The sequence below is a fragment of the Elgaria multicarinata genome, chromosome 9 (genome assembly GCF_023053635.1).
Source record: "Elgaria multicarinata webbii isolate HBS135686 ecotype San Diego chromosome 9, rElgMul1.1.pri, whole genome shotgun sequence".
In the NCBI taxonomy this organism is placed as follows: Eukaryota; Metazoa; Chordata; class Lepidosauria; order Squamata; family Anguidae; genus Elgaria; species Elgaria multicarinata.
The window spans coordinates 58351995-58374296 of NC_086179.1; the positions used below are offsets into that span (position 1 = coordinate 58351995).

Here is a 22302-nt window from a genome sequence, read left to right on the forward strand (position 1 = left end):
GAAATATCTGTCCACATGCTCTATTGATCAGAAATGGGCTTGTGAAGCGGCGGGGGAGTGCTTGCTGGTTCAGAAATTCTGGGAGAAAAGATTATTCCCTTTGCAATAGCCCACAAGCACACCAGCTGCAGTGCAGGGCCTGGTGCTGCTCCATATTCTTCCATGTTAGTGAATATTCTACTCTGCAGGACCAATAACAGCACTTCTGTGGGGATGGACTGGTACAATTGACTAGCTCGGAATTTCTAGACCAGATGGTAAGGATGTACACAGACTTCATTTTTGTTCATTTAAGATCTGCACCTGCCCCATTCACACGCCCAAATGTGAGTGACTTTGGGGGGCAAGGACCGCACATTCCTGAACTTGTGACGCACATTCGCAAAATGGGTCCTTTTAAAAAAAGTATGGCACGTTTTGGGAAAATGTGTGTTTTCACACTCTAGTCAGTAGGGAAAAGGTACATATTTGGGTGTGCACTTTTTTAAAATGCTTTAAAAAAAAGAGGGATGGGGAGGGAGCTCACAATTGGGATTGGGAATTAGGTGGGCTGGACTTCAAGATGGAAGTTGGAGAACCTTGACAAGCTTGTGCTCTGCTGATTCTTCCATCCTTACATAGTGGAGCCCTGGACATCGGGTCCAAGTCCTGCCCTGAAGTCTTCATGGTGCCTGGTTGGTGCTGCCTTATATTTATTTATTTATTTATTTATTTATTTATTTATTTATTTATTTATTTATTGCATTTCTATACCACCCAATAGCTGAAGTTCTCTGGGTGGTTCTCTGGGCCTTCCTCTTCAACCCTGCCCCTTCCCTCTCCCAGGGCAGCATTGGGTAATCTTGATGCTGAGGAGGGAGTGCAGGGTTACTGGGCAGCCATCTAGATACTGGAGCCACCGCTGTGCTCTTCCTGGTAGAAGGTGACCAATCACCTTCCACCAGGCTCCACCCCTGGGATGGTCCCAGATTGGACACAGAGCGACATTACATGGCAGAAGCAGTGTGTCAGTGTCGCTTCCTTTGTAAAACTCAGGATAAATCCTTGACTTTTTCAAAATGCAGCATTGCAGGGAAGCCCCGTGGTGGCTGCAAACCCGCGTCTGTGTCGTTTAACCAACGGGGTGCAAGTCCACAGCCACCATGGGGATTTCCCCACGTGTAGACAGCCTCTCTGTTTCAGACTAGGACCCTTTCTACAACTAAGGATTATCCCAGAAAATGGAGGGATCGACCCTGCCTGCTCCCGGGATCCCCTGTGTGTCATTTGGATGCACAGGGATGATCCCGGGATGATCCCGGGGAAAAGGGCAGGTGTAGAAATGGCCCAAGTTGGTCAAAAGCTGGATGCCAACAATGAGAAGTATTCTTTGGCCTTCAATTAAATGAATCTGCCCACAGAGACCAAAAAAGAAAAAAAGGAAGAAGCTTAAACTTCATTTACAATGCCTGCCTCTGTTGTTATTTTTTCTTGTTCTAAAATGGGTGGTGGTGGGGAGGGTAGCAGGGATGGCTAACTGGTGATCCATGGGCTGGAGGAAGCTCCAAAATGTATTTTATCTGGTCCTTGATAGCCCTATGAATGCCTGAGCACACATGGTTTTATAATAGTAAGGGCAGAATTCTATGCATCTTTGACAGAAAAAAAGGCCTGGAACTCCCAGCATGCCCCATCCAGCCATGCACATGTAAACATGCATAGGATTGTGCCCTAAAGCACTGACTTCTAGCTGATAGCAACTCTATTTGCAGGGGTCTGTTGGTACAGCAGGCCCTCACACCAGGGTCTCAAGAATGGAGAGGTTACTGAAGATAGAGAACTTGGTAACATGGCAGTGGCGTGTTTTAATAACCATGAATGCAAACAGATTTCAAACATGTATGGAGTAAAAGTGATGATCACAAGGCAACACGTTGTTCAAAATTATACCCTGATCCTAAATATCTGTGCCAGCATATCTATTTATGATATTGCAGTGATGCAGCAGTTGATACAACCCATCCTAAGTATAATTTTGCATGTCTTAAGATCAGGCCATAAATATTTACATTTCTAAATCTATTACAGCAGAAGGAAATAACCTCTTCATCGCTGTAATTACAGTACATATTGCACTTGGCAATAAAATCTACCACTTCGCATATCATGTGTCTTTAAAATCCACATAGTAAAGTTTGATCTGAAATAATAGACCTTTTTGATCCACTGAAAATGCACTATAAAACAGTGATTCATTATTATTTTTGTGCGCTTTTTACTCAGGTAGCTGTTAATACTTACTCCATTATTTTTATTTTACTTTCGTATTTAAACTCATGGTTTGGAATTATTTCTTTCCAGTGGCCAAAAAATATACCAGGTGAAGAGGTCAACAGACGTTTGACCGGTAGCTTGAGGACTGAGGTTGTCGTCTTCCTTTGCTAGGCAAGCACATCTTTTTGCATTACAAATTCATTTGAAGCAAGAGCATTTGTTACTGGAAGACCTTACAGTCAAAATCCTACCCTGATTAGGGTCTGCATTTGAACTGACTCACTCACACCAATTTCTATAGGAGCCCTAATGCTCTTGATACCGAAACAAAACAGAATATAATACCACAATCCTGCTCTACCCATACATGGAGAACAGGACGGGGAACAACTCCTCAGAGGATGCCAGCATAACTCTCCCTTTCTCCACCACACTGCTTCTGCATTCCTGTTGCAAGTAGCTTGCATGCCTGGGGAGATGTGTGCAGGTTGCTAGCAGCTTTAAGTCTAGGTGCAGAAGGATTTTGTTTGGCTATGAATGTCCGGACATGTTGCAGCATGCCTGGCAAAGCCAGAGCGCTACAGTTACAGGGGCAGCGCAGTGTGGGAGGGAAAGTTTACAATGCCCTTCTGTGAAGAATCCTTCTGCACCATTTTCTCTCTGTCTGGAAGGAGCAGGATTGTGATCTAATTGACTGGATTATTTTTTATTTATTTACTTTTTTGCTAACTCCTATTCCCTTTGAGTATTGTGACTGATTATATTTACTACAAAACCTGGCCTGTACATTGAAGAAATACTTCTAATGGAAGTTATAAATATGAGTATCTGAACCACATATTTTTGTATTAAATATTAGTTTCTCTTTCTGAGGGATTATCCTGCAGTTTGCTTGATCTGCTGACCGTTTCTTCGCTCTCTTTGTGGGTCAAAGGTTCTACTTCCTTGGAATCAGCGTTCTTTAGTGCCCTCTGCCTTTCTTCCTCTAATTTCTTCTCCTTTGCCAAAAGTCTGTAATTGATCGCATTCCCAATGAATAGCCAGATGCTTGCAGTGATGACAATTACACCACAGACAAAATACATGTATTTGTAATCTTTGGTTATGTCCACAAGCAAACCTGAAAGATAAAAAGAGAGAGAGAGAGAGAAAGATTTGCCCTCAAATAATACTGGCGTTTAAATAGATCAGTCTTTCATAGTAGACAAAGCAAGTTCTAAATTCTACTTTTGGAATCAAAATATAGTTCTCCACTGAATTCTTCAAACATATGAAGATTTCTTTTTTGAAAAAAAAATGCTTTCTGTTTTATTGTGCTTAAATTCACATTCTGAAACACATTACTAAGAAGGGATTCTTATGTCATGAACTGGGGGGGGGATCTAACTACTGCTTTAAAGCACTTTATAACAGTTTTGACAACTGTTGGGGCCCAGGACACACTGCATATACAGGTTTCAAAACGTTTTCAAAGTGCTTTAAAGCGCTTTAAAAGCAGTAGTGTAGAACCCCCCCTGGGTCTGATATTTGCAAATAACTGCTCATGTGAGTGGTTTTCTCAAAGAAAATTATATGTCAAATGTGCAAATGTTAGGATCAGCACTGCTGTTCACTTTATTAGACCTCAAAGTACAGAAATCAATGTGGTATACACCTACGTCATGTGTTAAACTCCATATAGGTAATATTGGATAGATGATTTGGAAACTGCTCCAAAGGTGTTTAGTACCTGAAACATCATATGGTTAGAGTTGTGTGGTGTGTATGTGTGAGAGGGAGGGAGGAAGGGAGGGAGGGAGAAAGAAGATACAACACGTGTTGTTATTGTCAGTTGGTCATCTTAAAGTAGTAGCATTGTTCCTAGTGTTAGAGACAATGCTATCTGTTCACAACTACTGCAAGACTACCAATTAACAATAACAATACATGTTTTAATGCCCATGAGCCACTAAAAATGTTGGCCCTTAAATTGAGTGATAGTGCAAATATTTGAGGTTCGATCCGCCCTACTCACCAAGGGGTGTGCAGAGGATGCAACAGACAATGATAGCAGGAGGGGTGAAAGTAAGAGAACATTTTGAAAAGGTACATGTCCTAGTGAAAAAGGAACGTATTTACATATGTGGTGGGAATGTAAATATGTGCAAAAGTTGTGGAAGATGGTGTTTTCTGAGATTGAAGAAATTGTTGGAATGAAAATAGAAGAAACACCGGGAGCCCGTCTACACTTGTCTAGATGAAACGTAACAAGTTGGCAGAGATGATGTCAGCAGTCACGTGATGCTGTTGTTGTTACGTTTCTTCTGACTTTTAAAACCGTTCCACTTTCTGTTAAAATCGTTTTAAAACTAACAATGTGCCCCAACCTTTCATTGTATTCAATGCCGTCTTTCAAAGTCATGTCTTGTGACCATGGTCTTTGCTTCCTGATTAGGACAAGTGAGGGCTTTTCTAGGGGAGGGAGAGCAGGCACAATGCGACGAGGGGGAGGGGGAGGGAGGGCGGTGAAAGAGGGGACAGAGGCTTAATTTTTTTAAAAAACCGCTTATCTTTCGGGGCGCACGTGGCCCCTTTAAGATGCTGCAGGGCTGTTCATTCAGGCTGCCACCAGCGCAGACTTACCTGGGAGTAAGCAACGTCGAATAGAGTGAGGATTACTTCAGAGTAAACCTGCATAGGATCAGGCTGAAGAGCTGACGAGATCCACTATTATTAACAGCCCTCGGTAGACGAGAAAGAGGGAGCGCGCGCCAGCATAGGAGCGTGCTGAATCGATCTGTTAAACGAGCCCAGTCAGGGATCCCTGTTTCGTGGGAAAGAAGACTGTGGGCAGATCTACTGAAGTGACGCCAGAGATCCCATCCGCTAGGGTTGGGCTCCAAGAGATCCGGAAGAATTTAGGCGTGGAGAGAGAGGTCCCAGCGGAACCGAAAATGAAGATCTGACCTCGTCTCGATTATTTCGGGGAGTGGAGAGCGAGGGGGGGGATTTCCATCCAAGCAAGCGTGCAAGGGGTGGTGACCTGACCACACGGCCCCGAGGCAGGCTTCCTCGGAAGCAAGCCCTCCGCAGCAACAGACCAGAGCCTCGACGCATTTTTCTTCCGAGTGAAGCAAAGTTCCTCTTGGGTTGCAGCTCTGGAGATGTGAACCCTCTCTCTGCCCACTGACCTGGCCGAGACACCGTGGGATTGACTACCGAGGACAGATGCTCAGGAAAATTGAGGCACACGCCGGAACTTTCTGGGGTTGTTTGTTTGTTTGTTTATTCCCTCGTCCCTACGCGTCGCCCCGCCTCCCTGCCGGCTTATCCCGGCAGGTCTAGCTCAGAGTCACCGGAAGAAGGAGGTTTACTTCAGAGCCATAATGAAGAACGTTCTAAAGGAGAGTGTGCCCGGGTAAAACGATAGAAGAAAAGGTATTTCGATTGACTGGGCTCAAGTTGCATTTTGTAACGTAGCAAGGGAGGACGCAACAATGCACTTAAACAACAGTGTAATGAATAGTGTAGATCCTGCCCAAGAATTGCATTACTCTCACTACATGAAGATTGTAAATGTAATAAAGAAACCAAGGAATTGATAACGAATTTGCTGACTGCAGCAAGGCTGATTGTAGCTAGGAACTGGAAGATTAAAGGTGATTATTGTATTGAAGAGTGGTATAAAGAAGTATGGGAGATTGCTATTAATGATAAATTAACATGTAACATAAAAGTGAGAAAAGTTATAGCAAAAACGAATGATTTTGAGGAAATTTGGAAGCAGTTCCTAATATTTGTGTTTTCTAAGGGAAGTGGGAAACCACCAGCAGAAGAGGTGTTAAGTTTTTGGAAACAGGAATGATCCCGGAGGGAAGGGGGAGCACTTGTTATTTGTTGAATTATTTGGGGGGGGGATTAAAAAAAAAGAAAAAGAAAAGAAAAGGTACATGTCCAAAAAAGATGGGAATCTTGAGTGAAACATTTTAAATCTTACAAGGACTCCTAAGTGTATTTATCCAGAAGTACGTCACATTGAGTTCAATTGGTTTACTCAGTCCCAATGAGACTTATTTCCAATGAATCTTAATTAGTACTGCATAACCATGTGAAGACGGGCTGATCATTATTAAAAGAGGAGCTAGGTTCACTCCACTAGGTGGCATACTGGAGTTTGAGTAACCACTTACTACTTGAAAGTTAAACCTTCTCTTCTCTCCACCCGCCATGACTATTGATTGTAGTTATTCAGTTCACTTACTCTTACCCAGTGTTTTGTTCAAGGATTTAATTTCAAATTTTAAAAGTAAACTAGTGCAAACTAAAATCCTGGTTTTGCAAAGGTGAACTATGATTTAAATTTGCCAGCAATTACACTATTGTCTACACATATGACTTTGACTGAGATTCAAAGTCACAAGAACTTCTGTTGCTCTGTTTCCTTGCCCCATCCTTCCTTAAGTCCTCTGAAACAAATTCAGTCCAGATAGCACTAGTTATAGTTCCACTGAGGTTCTATCAGAACAAAAGAAATTTCACTGGCAATTCTGGTTCTGACCAGGAAAACCTTCCCCTGTGTGCCCAGTTCCAGAAATGTTCTCTAAGAGGCTTTTGACAGAGACATTCTGTCTAAGCAGTTATCATCAATCCCACCTATGACATGCGTATGTAACAAGTGTAAGGCACTTGAAGAAGAATCCAAAATAGCTGCAGATCAGAGCTATGAAACAAAGCAACAGCTGGAATAGCACCTTAAAAGGGAGATTTGGAAATTTCACTGAAGACACACAAAAAAGTCACATGATCTTTTAGACAGAATTTCAGGAGATCACAGCCCCCAAAAGTTTGTTCTGAGGTCTTTTGTTGGGTACTGTGTTTTGTCATTGGGTTGCAGCCCGCTGGAAAAGGTGTGCTGTGTGGTGCAGGTGAAAGTAGGGCTCTACCAAAATTGGGCTGAGACACCTTCCATGAGCAGACCTCTGCTCACAGAAGGTATCTCTGCCAGATATCAGAGGAATCCCCGTTCACCACAGCCCACCCCATTCAGCCTGACTTTCCGTGTTATATTTTTAGGGAGCTGGAGATACTGCCATGGGAGGAGAGGCTGGGGGATTCCACTTCAGCCAAACCAGCTACATATCTGGATTCAACCCATAGGGACAGGCCTGATTTGGGGGACAGGCTGGGCAGTGCGGCCCCACTTCCTGTTCATGTATTGCTTCATTGCATGAGCATTATTTCTGAATAGGGTGATGTACTTTTCAATAATATATTAAATCAACAAATCAATCAATCAATATTAACTCTATGGTAGCATCTCCAACATTCATGTGTATGTTAATACTGCCCAGAATTGCATGTAGCCTGCCAACTGCCTCCTTGTCTACAAGAACTACCTAACCATTGCCTGAACTGCCACAGGGTCACTGAATGTTCATGAGCAATCCAGCCATTTGGGTCCCATATATCAATTGCTGGAGTTTTCACAGTGCAGCTGCTGTGCTAAACTTTTTTTTAAAGTCAATTTGCCTGAGAAACACATGTGCATGGCTTAGGAACAAAAGGGAAGCAAGAAGTCTTAGTTTTGGGAAGGTGGAAGGAGGGTTTAATCTCCTTCACAGGGATGCTTTGAGGGCAAAATGGGAGGGGAGAACCATGTACACCATCTTGAGCTTTTGGGAGGAAATGTAAACATATATTGAATAATAATAATAATAATAATAATAATAATAATAATAATAATATCATCATCAGTAGGCAATGTTATGGGAGGCAGCATCTTTAGGGTATAATGGATGGAAGAGGTATAGGCTTGAGGAATGGAGAAATCAGAGCTGTGGAAATCAGAGTTTAATTAGAGGAGGGCTGTCTGCTGTTTGCAGAAAGTTAGAGAAGAATGAGAAAGCTGAAAGATATGATAGGGTGGCTAAAGGAAGGGGGTGAGTCTTGGCAGTAGGTCAAGATGTAGCCCCTAATAGAAATATGGATGGAAGTCCTAGTGCTGGAAATCTCAAGGCCAAGGATATATATGCACATAAAAAACAAAGCACCCCTGTCTTCATAGGGTTCAAGGTCAGGAACAATGGTTTGACATTGGCTAGAAGAAAACGTATGGACAAAGAAACGTTAGCTGCCAGAGGGATGAGGCTGTAGTCCAGAAAAAACAAGGGGATCTGAACAAGCTGGGCAGGGAGTGAATTTTCACATGCTAACTTCAGCTAACTGTTGGTTGCTGGTCCCTAGTACAAATGAGTCAAAGAATATTACATGTTAAATGCATTATCATCATCATCATCATCATCATCATCATCATCCTTACCTCCCAGAGGAGGCCCTAAAAGAACAGGGCAGCACTCCACAATTGTGACGAGTCCTACAGCACTGGAAAACCTTGAAGCACCAACAAGATCCATCAGTGTCTCAAAAAGGACACTGCTAACCATGCCAAAGGCAAGTCCAAAAAGTACTGCATACACAACCAGGCCAGTATAGTCTTCGGCCAATGGGCACATGATGTGGCAGATCCCATTGTACAAAACAGCAAAACTGAAGAAATATTGGATTTTTGGACGGATGTATTTAGAGTTTGCAATGAGGCCCATGGAGGGCCTAGCAAACATATCTACAAAAGCCAGGATAGAGAGTAAAAAAGCCGCAGAATATTCATCGATTCCCTTGTGTTTGGCATATGGAGCTAAAAATACAATTGGGGCAAAGAAACCAAGAAACATGATCACGTTTCCAGACAAGTAAATCAGAAATCCTCTGTGTTTGAAGAGGGATAAATCTAAGTATTGATTGATGGTTTGCCAAACAGATTTCTTGTCGTTGTTGTGCAAGGCAGAGGCTCCTTTCCCCTTCTCCACGTCTTTTTTTACAACAGGTGTCGGTGCAATAGGCCTCATGAGTGAGCCAGCCACACAGCAGTTCAAAAGGAGTCCTCCCAAAATGAGAAAGCTCCCCTTCCAGCCAAAAGCGTTAAAAAGAAACTGATTGAGAGGTGCCAGAGTACTTAAAAAGACCGGACTTCCAGCCATGGCCAGTCCATTAGCAATGGGACGCTTTTTATAAAAATACCTGCCAATCATCGTCAGGGCTGGCTGCAAGTTAAAAGCCAAGCCTAAACCTAAAAAAAAACAGCAAAGAGAATATAGCATTACTGCATTTAATACGCTGGAACTCTGCACTGTAATCAACCAACATTAACTCCCTCTTCACCCTCCCCTTTCCCCCATCACCCGCACAAAGAAAAAGGAAAGGAAAAATAAATAAGCTAAAACGCCACCCTGTAACTCTCAATGCCATTGGCACTGGCAAATAAATGTGAACGTTCATTGCTTTCCAGGTGTTTTAATGGCATTGATATGCCGCACTAAATTTCTCTCATTTCCCTCTATTGCAGCGTAATAAAAGCAAAAGCTTTAGCAATGTTCGATCCATGTTACAGACAACAGAGCGACAGAGGAACAATGATATCAAGACCTTGAGCACACTGTTTCTGTATTTTACTAAGCTATAATCCAATTTGCTCTTGGTTCATTTCACAGAAGTTATTAAATGTCACCTTCTCGACCAAAAAAAAAAAAAAAAAACCCAGCAGATTTTAGAAGTATAAATCCTCTGCCTTTAGCTTGATCCTTTACTTAGGTTTGAATAGGTACACATAAAATAAGGCTTAAAATACTTAATGCGTATGGACCATTACACAGAAAATGTTGTCCTCACACATCGCTGTGGGGTCCTGAGATTTCCCATGGAGGAGAGACTTACACAGACACTTTTGTATGCAGAGACTAGGATCCCTGCAGGCAGAATACAAGGCATTGGCCCCAGTATGCAGGCAGCCAATTTGCTTCTGGGAATCTTATACTGAGTTATATTAAGTACCAGTAGAGGTACTTAATATGTTACCTGAGCAAAGTTCCCCCTTCCTCTATGGATGCTTCCTCTATACCCATCCTCTGTGAATGACTCCCTTTAAGTATCAGGTGAATTCTACACATCAATTAAAAGTTCATTAAAGATATAGTGAATAGTTTGCTAGACTTGAACTAAAAAAAAAACTGGGTTCAAATCGCTATGCAATGATGGAACTTGCTGGACGTCCTGGGGCAAGTTGCTATCTCTTTGACCTACTTCACTAGTGCGGTGCAAACATGATAATAAATGAAAGCTGGGCTCACACATCTAGCTGAGTGAGTTGGTGAAGCTACTACGTGATCTGCTTGTTTGTAATCTCTCAGGTATGGGCCAATATCTTGGCTTGCCATTTCTTGAATAGACCTCTCTTTCACAGCCTAATTGTCCTAACCTTTCAGAACACGATTGCTACCGAGATTTTAAGTGAATGGGATTGCATGACAAAACTCAACTCATGCTAGTTGACTCGATATATGTTGATGGTCTTCACACAACCAGGTCACCATGGCTGGAGAAGGCATACATTGACCGCAGCTATCACGTGCCAAGCAGCTGTGGGAATCAATGCTGAAAGGAATGCTTTGGAGGAAATGGCAATTCACAATCTCAGCTTAAACCGGAAGGCCTGCAGCTGAATGGGCGATCTGACTTTGCTGAAAAAACATTGTCTTTGAGATATGAAAGTCCTCTTTGTGATGGAAGAGCACTTGGTTTCTCCACCCCCTCCATCCCTTTTTCCTTTTGTGCCATGCTTTTTTTTAGAGCGCAAACAGAGTAAGCAGGGAACTTTCTTGTTCTTATTGACTATGTGAAAGCCACTGTGGGAGCCTTCGGGACTGAGAAGCATAATAAAGATGCTTTAAATAAATACATAAATGTTCAACACGTGATGCCTCATTCAGTCATCACTCGACCACGTGGTCATCATGTGTTGACAAGCCTCAAAAGGGTGGCTGAATCAATATGTCTCAAGAACCGTCAGTCTAAATGTTCCAGGGCATGGTTTATGAGCAGTGAACCCTCTGTTGGTTGTATGAATATGGCTCCAGAGTTGTCAGTGCTTTTAATTTCGAATGAGCATACAGTGCAACGAGGTTCATATTAACAGGGCTTTCGCTGACATGATCTGCAAACCTGATCCTCAGGCTTCAATACATGATTGAATTGCAATTGAGGCCCATTCAGATACTTTGGAAATGTGGTGTTCAGAACTGTCTCCCTCGTGGGAACTTGCCTACAACTCACCCCACGGCAAAAATAAAAATTCATCCTGACATGGCAAAGGGCAGCTGAGTATTTGGAGTGGAATCAGAATTTACAGATCATAACATCCATGTATATTCATTCTCTGTAAGTACATCTGCAGGGTGGTTTGATTGAAGGCTAAAAAAAATCCTAGACCGAAGTGGAGTCCAAATGACTATAATAAATGCTGCCATGAACCAATCAGCTCCTGTGCTTTAATTGCAGTGCAGTGCAGTAAGGATTATGAAACGTGCACATGCCGTAAGTTGCATTATCATAAAATAATCAGATGCAAACTTAGGATGCATTTAAATACCTGAAGATGTACGTTGAAGGAGAACATCAGGGGGAAACTGAAACAGAAGGGCTTTGTTAGAGTTTTAATCTGTCACTTACCTCCAATCACACCAACACATATGTAAAGCTCCAAGACACTATTGCAGAAAGAAGAGGAGACCATTCCAAAGGAGGCCAGGATCCCTCCAGCTATCATAACTGGCCTGCTGCCATACTTGTTCACCAAGACACTGCTTATGGGGCCTGAAGCCAGAAGAAAGAAGAAGCAGGGTTATTTTCTGAAAGCATAAAGGCATTAGGAATAAGAGTTATTTTCAGAGACAGAGAGATTTTTTTCCACACAAAACCCAGAAAATACCAAATGTATACTCATTAACACCAAAAGATAGGAAGCTGTGTTACACTAAGCCAGAGAATGGCTTTATTTCCCACAGAGGTGAATAGGAAAGGCCCAACTGGGTAGTTATAGTAGAGATCTGATCTAGCTAGGTTTGGCCCCACCATGCAGTAGGGTGAAGTGACCTGCTTCAGGCAGCATTGAACTTCAGAGCCAGCATCAATGGTAGGCATGGTCATGGGCCCACATACTAACAAGTCTTCACCACTGCAACCTGCTTTTTCACCTGCCTCTGGTCAGAAAAAGGAAGGAACGGGTTCTCAGGATGCAAAATATGTATTTTCACAAAGCCTGATGCATTTCAGCCTGTACTTTATTCAAAGGCCTTCCTCAGGGTGTTGTTAGGAGATGGAGTCTGCAGAATTTCATGTGGTTATTATATATGTGGATAAATTCAGAAACCTATGGGATTTCTTTTTTTTCCTTTTCCCCCATTTTTGTTGTTGAGATGTTAACTTTTTTGCTTTATATGTTGCCGTACTGAGGTATAAATCATAAATCAATTAATTCCATTTTGATGTCTGAACGTTGGAGCTATGTAGGACTGTGTAAGTACTATTCTGCTGAGATAAGACATTTTATGCATTGGTATAGACCCATAAAACGTGAACGTTCGTGCTCATAAATCAAAGTTTTATGTCAAAGGAAGTTGTGTTCATGGTCTTATTTCTGAATATAACATGTTGCCACCATATAAAACCATTGTTGTTGGCATGAACTATATCCTGTATAATTTGGCATGTTTGGGAAGCTTTCCTTACACCTGATTATGCTGTTTCAGGATCCTACCAATGTTATCAGTCTCAGTTTTGTAAGCACTAAATTATCATCCATTAAAAAAAATGAAAAGAAACCAAAGCAGTCTAACATTTAAAGCCAGCACTAAAAACGACTTTGCAATAAAGTGAAATGTCAAGCACTGCATTTGGTTTTATTGAAAATCTATCTGTATGTTGTCCAAGATATAAGCTTTCCATTAAAAAAACCCCATAAAAGAACAAACTTTACATTTCCAGTATGAGAAACCAAGTAAAATGTACTGTAGGCTGAAAACATTTACAGTTGGTCCTAGTTTAGATCTCAGTTTAACCATCTCTAAATTTCAAACATCTGGATGCAGCAAGGATAATTTTTAGCCAAATGCTCCCTTCTTATTGTTGGGAGTGTTGTGTTAATAAAGAAATCAATGGCATGTCCCTAGCTCTACGTTTTCTGAGTCTAGCATATTTGCATATCTCATTAAGCTAGGAATCTTGGCTTAATAAATGATGGTATGAAAGAGCAAAGTGTTCATGTGTGCAATCCCACTTCACTCTGTCCTTCAAGCAAAAGAGTAAAGAAACCAGGAAGAGATAGCTTCACATTATATTCAAACCCAGGATTGTGGTTCAGTGCACCCAAACAAGCCAGGATTCATAAACCAACTTTAAAACTTGCTTTAAAACTAGCATCTGATCCTGGCTTGTTTGGCGCACTTAACCATATTCACAGATTAAGGCATAATACAAAGTTATCCAGTTATCCATACCTAGTTTGTTTACCCATCCTCACAATGGGAGGAGCAAAGCTGGAGCTAATAGGCTAAGTGGACCAGCATGCTGCTTGTTCACATCATAGTTTATTCAGCCAGGATTCCTGGCTTAATGTGACATCTGAGTGTGGCCATTACATCAAAATGCTTCAAGCAGCATTACAATATTAAGAATGTATGGAGGCAACCTAGTTTCTGAGATGTTGGTATTTCTCACTAGGCAAGGAATACATTTTTGGGGGGGGGGGAATACCCTCAGGAGCACTATACATCTTGAGGTTCATAGAAACAGGGCATCAAGGGTAAACTTGGACAATGTGTGAAATATTTAAGCATGTTTCCCATGCCTTGTTTTTCTTTCCTGATTAGCAGCCAACAGATATGAATGAAAAAGATCAGGACTACAGCACATAGAGAGAGGGGTATTAAATTTCTTTTCTGTGCTGCAGCCCTGACAATGCTCGCCACCCACTAGCCACATCCAAAAATGTTGTTTACCCTTGGAGGACAGCTTAGGGTGGCCATGTGTCCTAGTTTGCAGAGGGCTGCCCCTCTATCTGAAGGACTGCCAGAGGATTGTCCCCATGTTTGAAGGCATCCTCAGTTTGAAGGGCAGCCTGGTCCAAGTCCAACCGAAAGAGAAAGCACCATCATAAGGAAGTGCTGGGCCTTGAAGATGTCCATCAACAGCGCCTGGACAGCAGACAGAGCATAAGATGTGGGCTTGCTGCTCTTCACCTAGGAAAAAGCTGTTTTTAACAGACGCTCAAGGACATTACATCCATTTCATTCACACCCTTCACTAGATTTTCATTTATTGTATTTGGGTTGATAGAGATCACCTTTGACGCGGAAAAGAGGACAGTTAATGATGCATGTGTATATGGATACATTTGCAAGGAAATGGAGGAAGGGAAGAGAGACAGGGCGTTATCTACAGGGGTTCAGTATGCTGGAGAGGGCTCAAATTATGGGGGTAGGAATGTAGGAGCCCCTTAAACCTATGTCCCTCATCAATTTGAGGCAAATTATCCTGCCCCCTCAGTTTCCTTCTAAAATGATAACTAGTAATTGAACAATAAAAGAAAAATAAGGGGGTTGCACTAAATTTTTAATTTCAACAACTTCATTATGTAGCAGGAATTATCATTCAGATGATAGGAGGGCCTGGTGCTTCCTCTTCTAAAGCATCTTCTTTCAGGGATTTATGCTAAAATTTGTGTCCAGACCTCTCCTTCATGATGAAGGAGAAGCCTGGACACAAATTGTAGCATCAATCCCCGAAAGAAGATGCATCCATTGGTTAATGGCCAAGCTTACTGCTACAGCATTTATTGTAGGACTTTCACTTGAAGAAATATAAAGAAAAGTTATCCATAATGAAGCATCTTCTGTATTCCTTGGGGCCACAAGATCTGTGAAGGGTAACATTCCTCAAAGAAGACTTGTTTTGTGGAGAACTGGAGTACAGATGCCATGACATTCACTATCAGATCACTGGTACGTGAAGGATGTTCTCTCCCCACCCCACCCATAGCAGCAACTCAGGTTAATGATGTCGAAAGCCTGGGTGGCTTACACTAAACTCCAAAGAAAACACTGTTCTGCTGCCTAAGAGAAGCCCGTGTGCAGTGCTGGCTGGGAAAACATTGGCTCTGCTATGGAACAGAGAAGAAAAGGGTGAACACTGGCTAACGTAACAGTGGATTAGCAGAATAAGCAGGCTACAGTAGAAGACACGCTCTGGCAATTAACTGGAGCTTTTCTTCGAAGCAGCATATTAGTTTAGAGATATCATGAAACCCTCTCTTTTGAAGCGTGGCCGGTTGTGATTAGCAAGGCTAATTGGTGACCTATGAGATGGATCCACTCCCTAGCAGCTCTATGAAATGTACACAGGAGAGGCCAGATGTCCATGGTGGGACACTGGCATCTGCAGGCAGGGGTGGGAAAGATTCCTGTCTGAACCCTGGAGACCCGCTGCGAATCAGTGTAGCCAACACTCAGCTAAGTGGACCATTGATTTAGCTCACTACACTGAACCTTCCCGCTCAATAAGGGTAAAGTGTTCGGGCACAGTTTCATCCATAAATAAAATAACTTGGAAATCCCGCAAGGGAGACATGAGTGCAATAGTACCCTGCCACGCTTGTTCACCAGCGCCTGCTTTCAGAGGCAGTCTGCACCTGATACTGGAGGTAACATATAGCCATCATGACTAGTAGCCATTGATAGCTTTGTCCTCCATGAATTTGTCTAATCTCCTTTTAAAGCCATCTAAGGCCTTAGCTAGACCTAAGGATTACCCCAGGCAATAAAGACGGTGCCATCTTGTCCTTTTCCTTAGGCAGCAAAATATTTTGACCAGCACTGTGGATTTAGTATGCAATGCTTGGCTATGCAGTAACCACAGCCCTTATTGCTAGACTGCACCAACTTTATCATGGCGGGGACCATTTTGCATGACAAAATACACTTCTGGTCCCTGGGCCAGTGTGAGAAGAATGGAGTGGCTCCTACAGAAACAGAAGTCAGCCATCCCTGACTAAAACATTACTCTGTGTTGTTGACTCTCTGCATGCTGTGGAATGTCATCATGAGTAAACAGACAAATTCTCCTGAGAGTAAAAGGCTTTTTAGTATTCTCCTTCATCAGGCATATGTTCCTAAAGAAAATATTCTTGCAGTATCAGGGCTTTTTTAAGCTTTCATTTTCCAGCATTCATTTTCTATCCTCGTTTTTTTTTTTTTTTTTTGCCCCTCGTAATCCATATTAAAAATGAATGCACCATGAAACACACAATTACTGTATAAATGATAATGTTTTACTCCTTAGCTGTTAAGAGTAAGAACACACATACACCCCTCCCTTTAGAATTACTACTACTGAAGATATATATATATATATATATATATATATATATATATATATATATATATATATATAAAACATTTTAAACGCCTTGAAATAAGCTTCTATGTATATATAAACAAAATTATTGTGTATTTCTCTTAAAGTGATTGCTTGGGCACAAAATTACTTCTTCTTTTTGTGTGTGTCAATCATAGACACATTTGGGATCATTAAATCACCAATGCATATTTAAAAACATTCTTTGTAATTATGAAGACAGAGAATAGTTTTGCACCTTTATGTTTTCAGAAGGCTAAAGGAGGCAATGCATTTTCCTCCCCCCTGCCCCCCCCATTCCCCAGCAGCACTATATAAGATTATAGTAGTGGCAGATCTGTTTGAAGAACCCAGAAATAAATAAAGGAAGATTTATTTGGCATAAAATCCATATCCTGCTGTTCTCTCAGGTAGAATAACATTTATCAGTCCTAACATATTAGGTACACTCCATTAATTTATGAGGGAAAGAGAATCCAGGATACCAGAACAATTACATTCCTATATTTGTCCTGTTCATCTCAATGGCTAAGTTCAAATATGCTTCACAAATACAGATATCCCCCAAATAAGCATCACCTTCTAGGGCTGATAGAAGAATAACACTTAAAATGATATGTTACCCTAATGATGCAGTCTAAATAGGCCCTATACAACAATAGCAACAGCTTGGTGGTAGATTATCCCAGATGTGAGGAACATCACATTCAAATGGGTGGAAACACAAACCTCCCCTTTCAGAAGATGCCCAAGGACCACACCCATATTTTTTTCACAAAATTGGTTTCAACGGGGACCGAGGCTTCTGAAAGTACCCCTTAATCTTGCTGTGCTGCCCTTAACAATCTTGCCCAAATCCCTTCACTTGCAGCTCCCAGCCATCTAGACTCCCTTCTTAGGTGCCACTGCTTTCCACGCAAAATCCCTACATCAGAGCTTTCCCTTCTTCTGGCTAGTCTAATCATCACTTTCCCACTAGCCAAAGTCCACCGTCACCCATTCCGCTCATCTTCCCCTAGGTTGCAGAAGCTGGCAAATTGCAAATTCTATATTCCTTGACATCTGTGCTGCTAACTCAGATGGAAATCAAGGGACGGGTGTGCAATAAATGTTTTTCAATTCATTACTTCATTCATTTTCATGTTTAAACCTTGTTTTCATTTTGTCATTCATTAACATCTCATTATTTTCATAATTTATTCATTGTACTGATATCCATCCTGTTATTTCAATTTGCCTTCATTGTGTTCTTCAGGTCAGTCTACATGAATCTGAAATACTCAATACAATAAAACAACCTAAAATCAAATATCAAAACTGAGGTCCCCTCCTGTTCCCACTGCTAGAGATCCCTCCTCTGTCCCAGTCCCTATTCATACCTATTTGTTCCTGTATTCTCTCTCTCTCTCTCTCTCTCTCTTCATTAGTTCTGAATCAAATACACAACCTAAGGTGAAGGAGCTATACTAGAGTGACCAGATTTAATAAAGGGAAGGGCACTTGAAGCTTTAACTGTTGTGATAAAGAGGGAATTTCACCAGGTTCTCCATAGATACAAATGACACCTGCTGAAATTCCCTTTTCTATGCAGCTGTTAAAGATACAGGAGCCCTGTCCTCCTTTTCATATGGTCACCCTACACAACACACTAAGCCATAATATTTACTTAACCACCGTGGCTTATCATGAGATCTGAACAGGGTCCATGTATCACTCAGCTGTATTGACTAAAAACCTTTATTGTAACGTAGTTGTTTTAATTTACCAGTAAAAGTTCTTGAGAAGAGGAAGGGAAAAAGGGAAGGTGAGATTCTTAAAGAGGCCAGAGATCCTTAAGGAGCTGCTCAAGGGGCTCAGGACACGGAGGGAACATTGATACCTGCCAGATGTACATCCATGTTTAATCCAGGTAGCTACTTTATCACTCCAATGAGCAATATCATCAGCTATAAATGCTGTGATTCAAATTACTGGGTGCTGCTGTGTATTCTGGAAAACTGCCAGGACAACAGATCACTCAGCTAGGCACAGATCACCGCTGGTTATTGTGCTTTACATCATCTATACAATGATACTGAAACAGAGTGGGTTTGGATGGTAAATACAACATGCCTGTGCAGCCCATTCCAGAGGTGAATCCTAGGGAGAGGGGATTCAAGTTAAAGAGCTGTCTGCACCATAGATGCAAATACAGGCTGTGTAACCTTTTGATGTAAGTTCTACTTTGGGCATTATAGACAAGGATCAGCAGCTGACAGCTGAAGAAGAAGTGCAAACAACTAACTGGGCTTTTTTGTTCACAGTGGTCAAATTGTTCACAGTGAAAATTTTGGCAGAGATCTTTGGACATACCATTCAAGAACCCCTCCTCCTGCCAGCGCATCCTGGCCTTTCATACCTTGTGAAGGGAAGGGTGGAGCCTTGGGCCTCCACCATTGACTCCCCATTCAAACAAGCCGCACCAGGATTGTATAAATTCCATAGAAAAACATCTTTCCTCCATATTCTTTTTAATCCATAGCAACAGAAGCAGGCTGTGAGAATGTGCTAAGAAAGGGAGTTGAGCCAAGGAGTGGAGAGGAGCTGCTTAACCAGTTTCCCACACAATATCACCCTCCCCAGGTTCCTTTTTCACCCATGGATGGAAGGTAGGGGGCATCTACTTTGGATGAAGCTAGAATAGGAAACCAAAATGCGGCCCTTCAGAGGGTTTCTGGATCACCTCCAAAGCAAAGCCAGTCTTTCCTGAAGTGTTCTGGAGTGATGTGGGCTGTTTCTGAAGCTTCTAACCATTGTGAAACTTCATTGGTTATCAGGGCAACTATCCAAAGCAAAGGGGGTCTGGACTGAAGTGAAGTGGGCCCATATCAAAAGCACTGAAGACTGTTCCAAAGCAAATATTTTTCTGTACATGGATAGGAGAGCACTTTTTGGATGGAAAAAAAAATTAATAAGGGAAGGGGAATAGTTCATAGCCTCTCCTTCCTGCCCATCTCTGACCAGATGCAGCCTGCTCAGGCCGCTCTGGGTGAAAAAATCTTGTCAGAGCATCTACAGAATTACTGTTATTTTCTACCAGACTAGAAATTGTATAGAATGCTTCAATTAAAAAAATGCTATTCAAGGAGAACATACTGGCAATGTCCATGAAAGAATTCATTTCATCAGAGCTGCGTGTATTGATTGCAAAGATGCTATTTCAGGTCAAATCCTAACATAACTAATGATGCTAAGAACATTTATTTGGTTGTCAGTGACAGACTTGACCTTGGGGGAGCTAGGGGTGGCAATGGCTGACAGAAAGCTCTGGCGTGGGCTGGTCCATGAAGTCACGAAGAGTCGGAAGCGACTGAACGAATAAACAACAAAAAGGCCCTTGAGTTCAGCAGGGCTTCTTTCATAGAATCACAGTATAATGGAGTTAGGAACACCTTGGCTCACCAAGTTGAGCCCACAGCTACGGTATGGAAACCAACTGAAGAACCTTTAAAATATATGTGCTTGAAAATATAGCAAAAATATTTTGAAAACCACAAGTTCTAAATTAGCTAACCTAGTTGTACGGCATGGTTTTAGTTAGAAGATTACAGTATGATCTTTTGCATGAATGCTGAAAAGTAAACTGAGTAAACCTAAGTTATGAAGGGCACAATCTTATGCTTGTTTAGACAAGAAAAGGAAGAACTACAAGTCCCAGCATTCCCAAGACAGCCATGCTTGCTGGGGAAAGCTGGGAGTTATAGGACTTTTTTTCTGTCCAAACATGCATAGGATTGTGCCCTTCGAGAGTAATACTATGACTCCCAGATGAGGAGCCAAGGGATATTGTAGAGAGAGCTACAGCTTCAGAGGGGGAAATCCCCACCCCACCCCCACACAACTGCTGTGGAAAGCTCTTCCATGGCTCCTCTCCTTGAATAAAGAGGGTGGGGAAGGAGGAAAAGAAGGGAGAGGTCATGGATCTGCCAGATCAATGGCCTCTGTTTCTGCCCCCAGCCAGTTAGATTAGCTAGGTCCAGATCTACACTTTGTCAGATCAATATGATGCCATTATAGTAATGCTATAGCAGTTTAGTAGTAAGATCTGGCGGCTGTTTGTGTTATACTGCAGACCTAATTACTTCATTAGATGTTCTTCTTTTATAATTAGTGCAATTCTCTATGGAATAAACAGAGTGAGTGAAAAAAATAGCACTTGAGAAACAAAACATATATTCTGGGATTAGTACGGAGTGTAAATTTAATCAAGGACATTCATTTATTTAACATATTTGTACTCTGTCCACTTTATGCAAGTAAGTCTGTGTAGTGAAACTGTTACCTCACAGGCAGGTGCTCAATTATGCCTACCGTTGACACTGGCTATGCCTCTCAGAAAAAAGAGGTTGCAATTTCAATTCAGCACCACAAACATGGTTGAATGCACAGGGTTTTCAACACCCGACCTTTAAGAACTAACCTCTCAAAGCCCTGGATGGACAAATCTCTCTGTGTCAGTTTCTCCCACATTTGGATTTGTTTAATTTCAAGTTCTTTCCATCCTGTTTATGAAGACATTTATGCTACTTGGGAGGTTGGACCAAGCAAAAGTCTACCTATCGGTATCTGAAACCCATGAAAGCTGCTAACAGAATAGACAATCATATTCTAAATGGGTCAATAGTTTGACTCCTTTCTATGTATGTTGCCCCATTTGATCTTCGTAATAGCTCTGAGAATTTGCATTGTGCAGAGAAATATGTGCCATGCACATATTACAATGAACGTGTGGGAAGGGGAGTTGCATGCACTGTCCTCAGTTCTGAGCACCATCTGTTCAGTTGAATATCTACATAGAACCTATGGACTTACAACATAACAGCTCTCTCTGTACCCAGTTAGGAAATCTGCTCTTTCCTCCTGGTTACCTGGAGAGAACTTTATAAATTAAGGCTCTATGACGTTTCTTGTCATGGAGGCACACCACCAGTCAGGAAGCTAAACAACAACTTTAATGTCTGTCTTAAACAAGAAAAGAACAGTAAAAAGAAACACTAAACCATATAGTAACACTATCCACTTAGTGGTTTGGATCCAGAGTTAATCATACTTAGAATAAATCCAGTGAAATGTATTTATTACATTTATATCCCACTTTTCCACTCCAGATGGCACTCAAAGCAGCTAACAATCATAAAACTCAAAACTTAATAAAACACACACAATATAAAAATAACTTTAAAACACAAAAATAAAAGAAATAAACAGCACCCAACCCATTAAAATCAAATCAATGAAGCTCAAATATTCAACTTAAGTCTCAAATCCATGGATAGAGGTTGAGATTATTATTATTATTATTATTTATTTATTTATATAGCACCATCAATGTACATTGATGTACAATGTACATTGAGAGTGGCAGAGACAGCAACTGAGATTCAAGTTCCCTTGCCCCAATGCATTCGTCATAATGTGCAAGTGCCCCCGGCCACGCCCAAGTTGGCATCATTGTTAATTAGGAATATGAATCCAGATTTCTTCTGTCCAACTCTAATGCTGCCTGTCCATTACACTTCACTGAGTCTATTTTTTTTTAATCTAACAATCTTCCAGAGAGTGCAAAGTGGTATGCATATTTCAAACAGGCTCCTCTTCAATCTATAAGATTTTGGGAAACACCGGTTTGTTATATAAGCGCTAAATCATGTCAGGTGTGCATTAAGACACTCTGTGGCAAATGTAAGGTGCCTGGTGGAATTAATAAATGTTTCCTGTTTAGGAATAGAC

At 41.6% G+C, this 22302-nt stretch overlaps 1 protein-coding gene across 2 annotated transcripts in view; it reads right to left on the reverse strand.

The window, feature by feature from the left end:
* Positions 1-2640: 2640 nt before the first annotated feature.
* The window catches only part of SLC16A7 (solute carrier family 16 member 7), a 133216-nt gene continuing 113554 nt past the window's right edge, over positions 2641-22302 (reverse strand). For both annotated transcript variants that reach the window (XM_063133961.1, XM_063133960.1), the window contains exons 3-5: positions 11794-11937; positions 8552-9358; positions 2641-3373 (exon numbers count right to left, since the gene is read on the reverse strand). In XM_063133961.1, coding sequence (XP_062990031.1) covers positions 3102-3373; positions 8552-9358; positions 11794-11937 — 1223 coding nt within the window. In that variant the 3' untranslated portion in view covers positions 2641-3101. The remainder of the gene's footprint in view (positions 3374-8551; positions 9359-11793; positions 11938-22302) is intronic.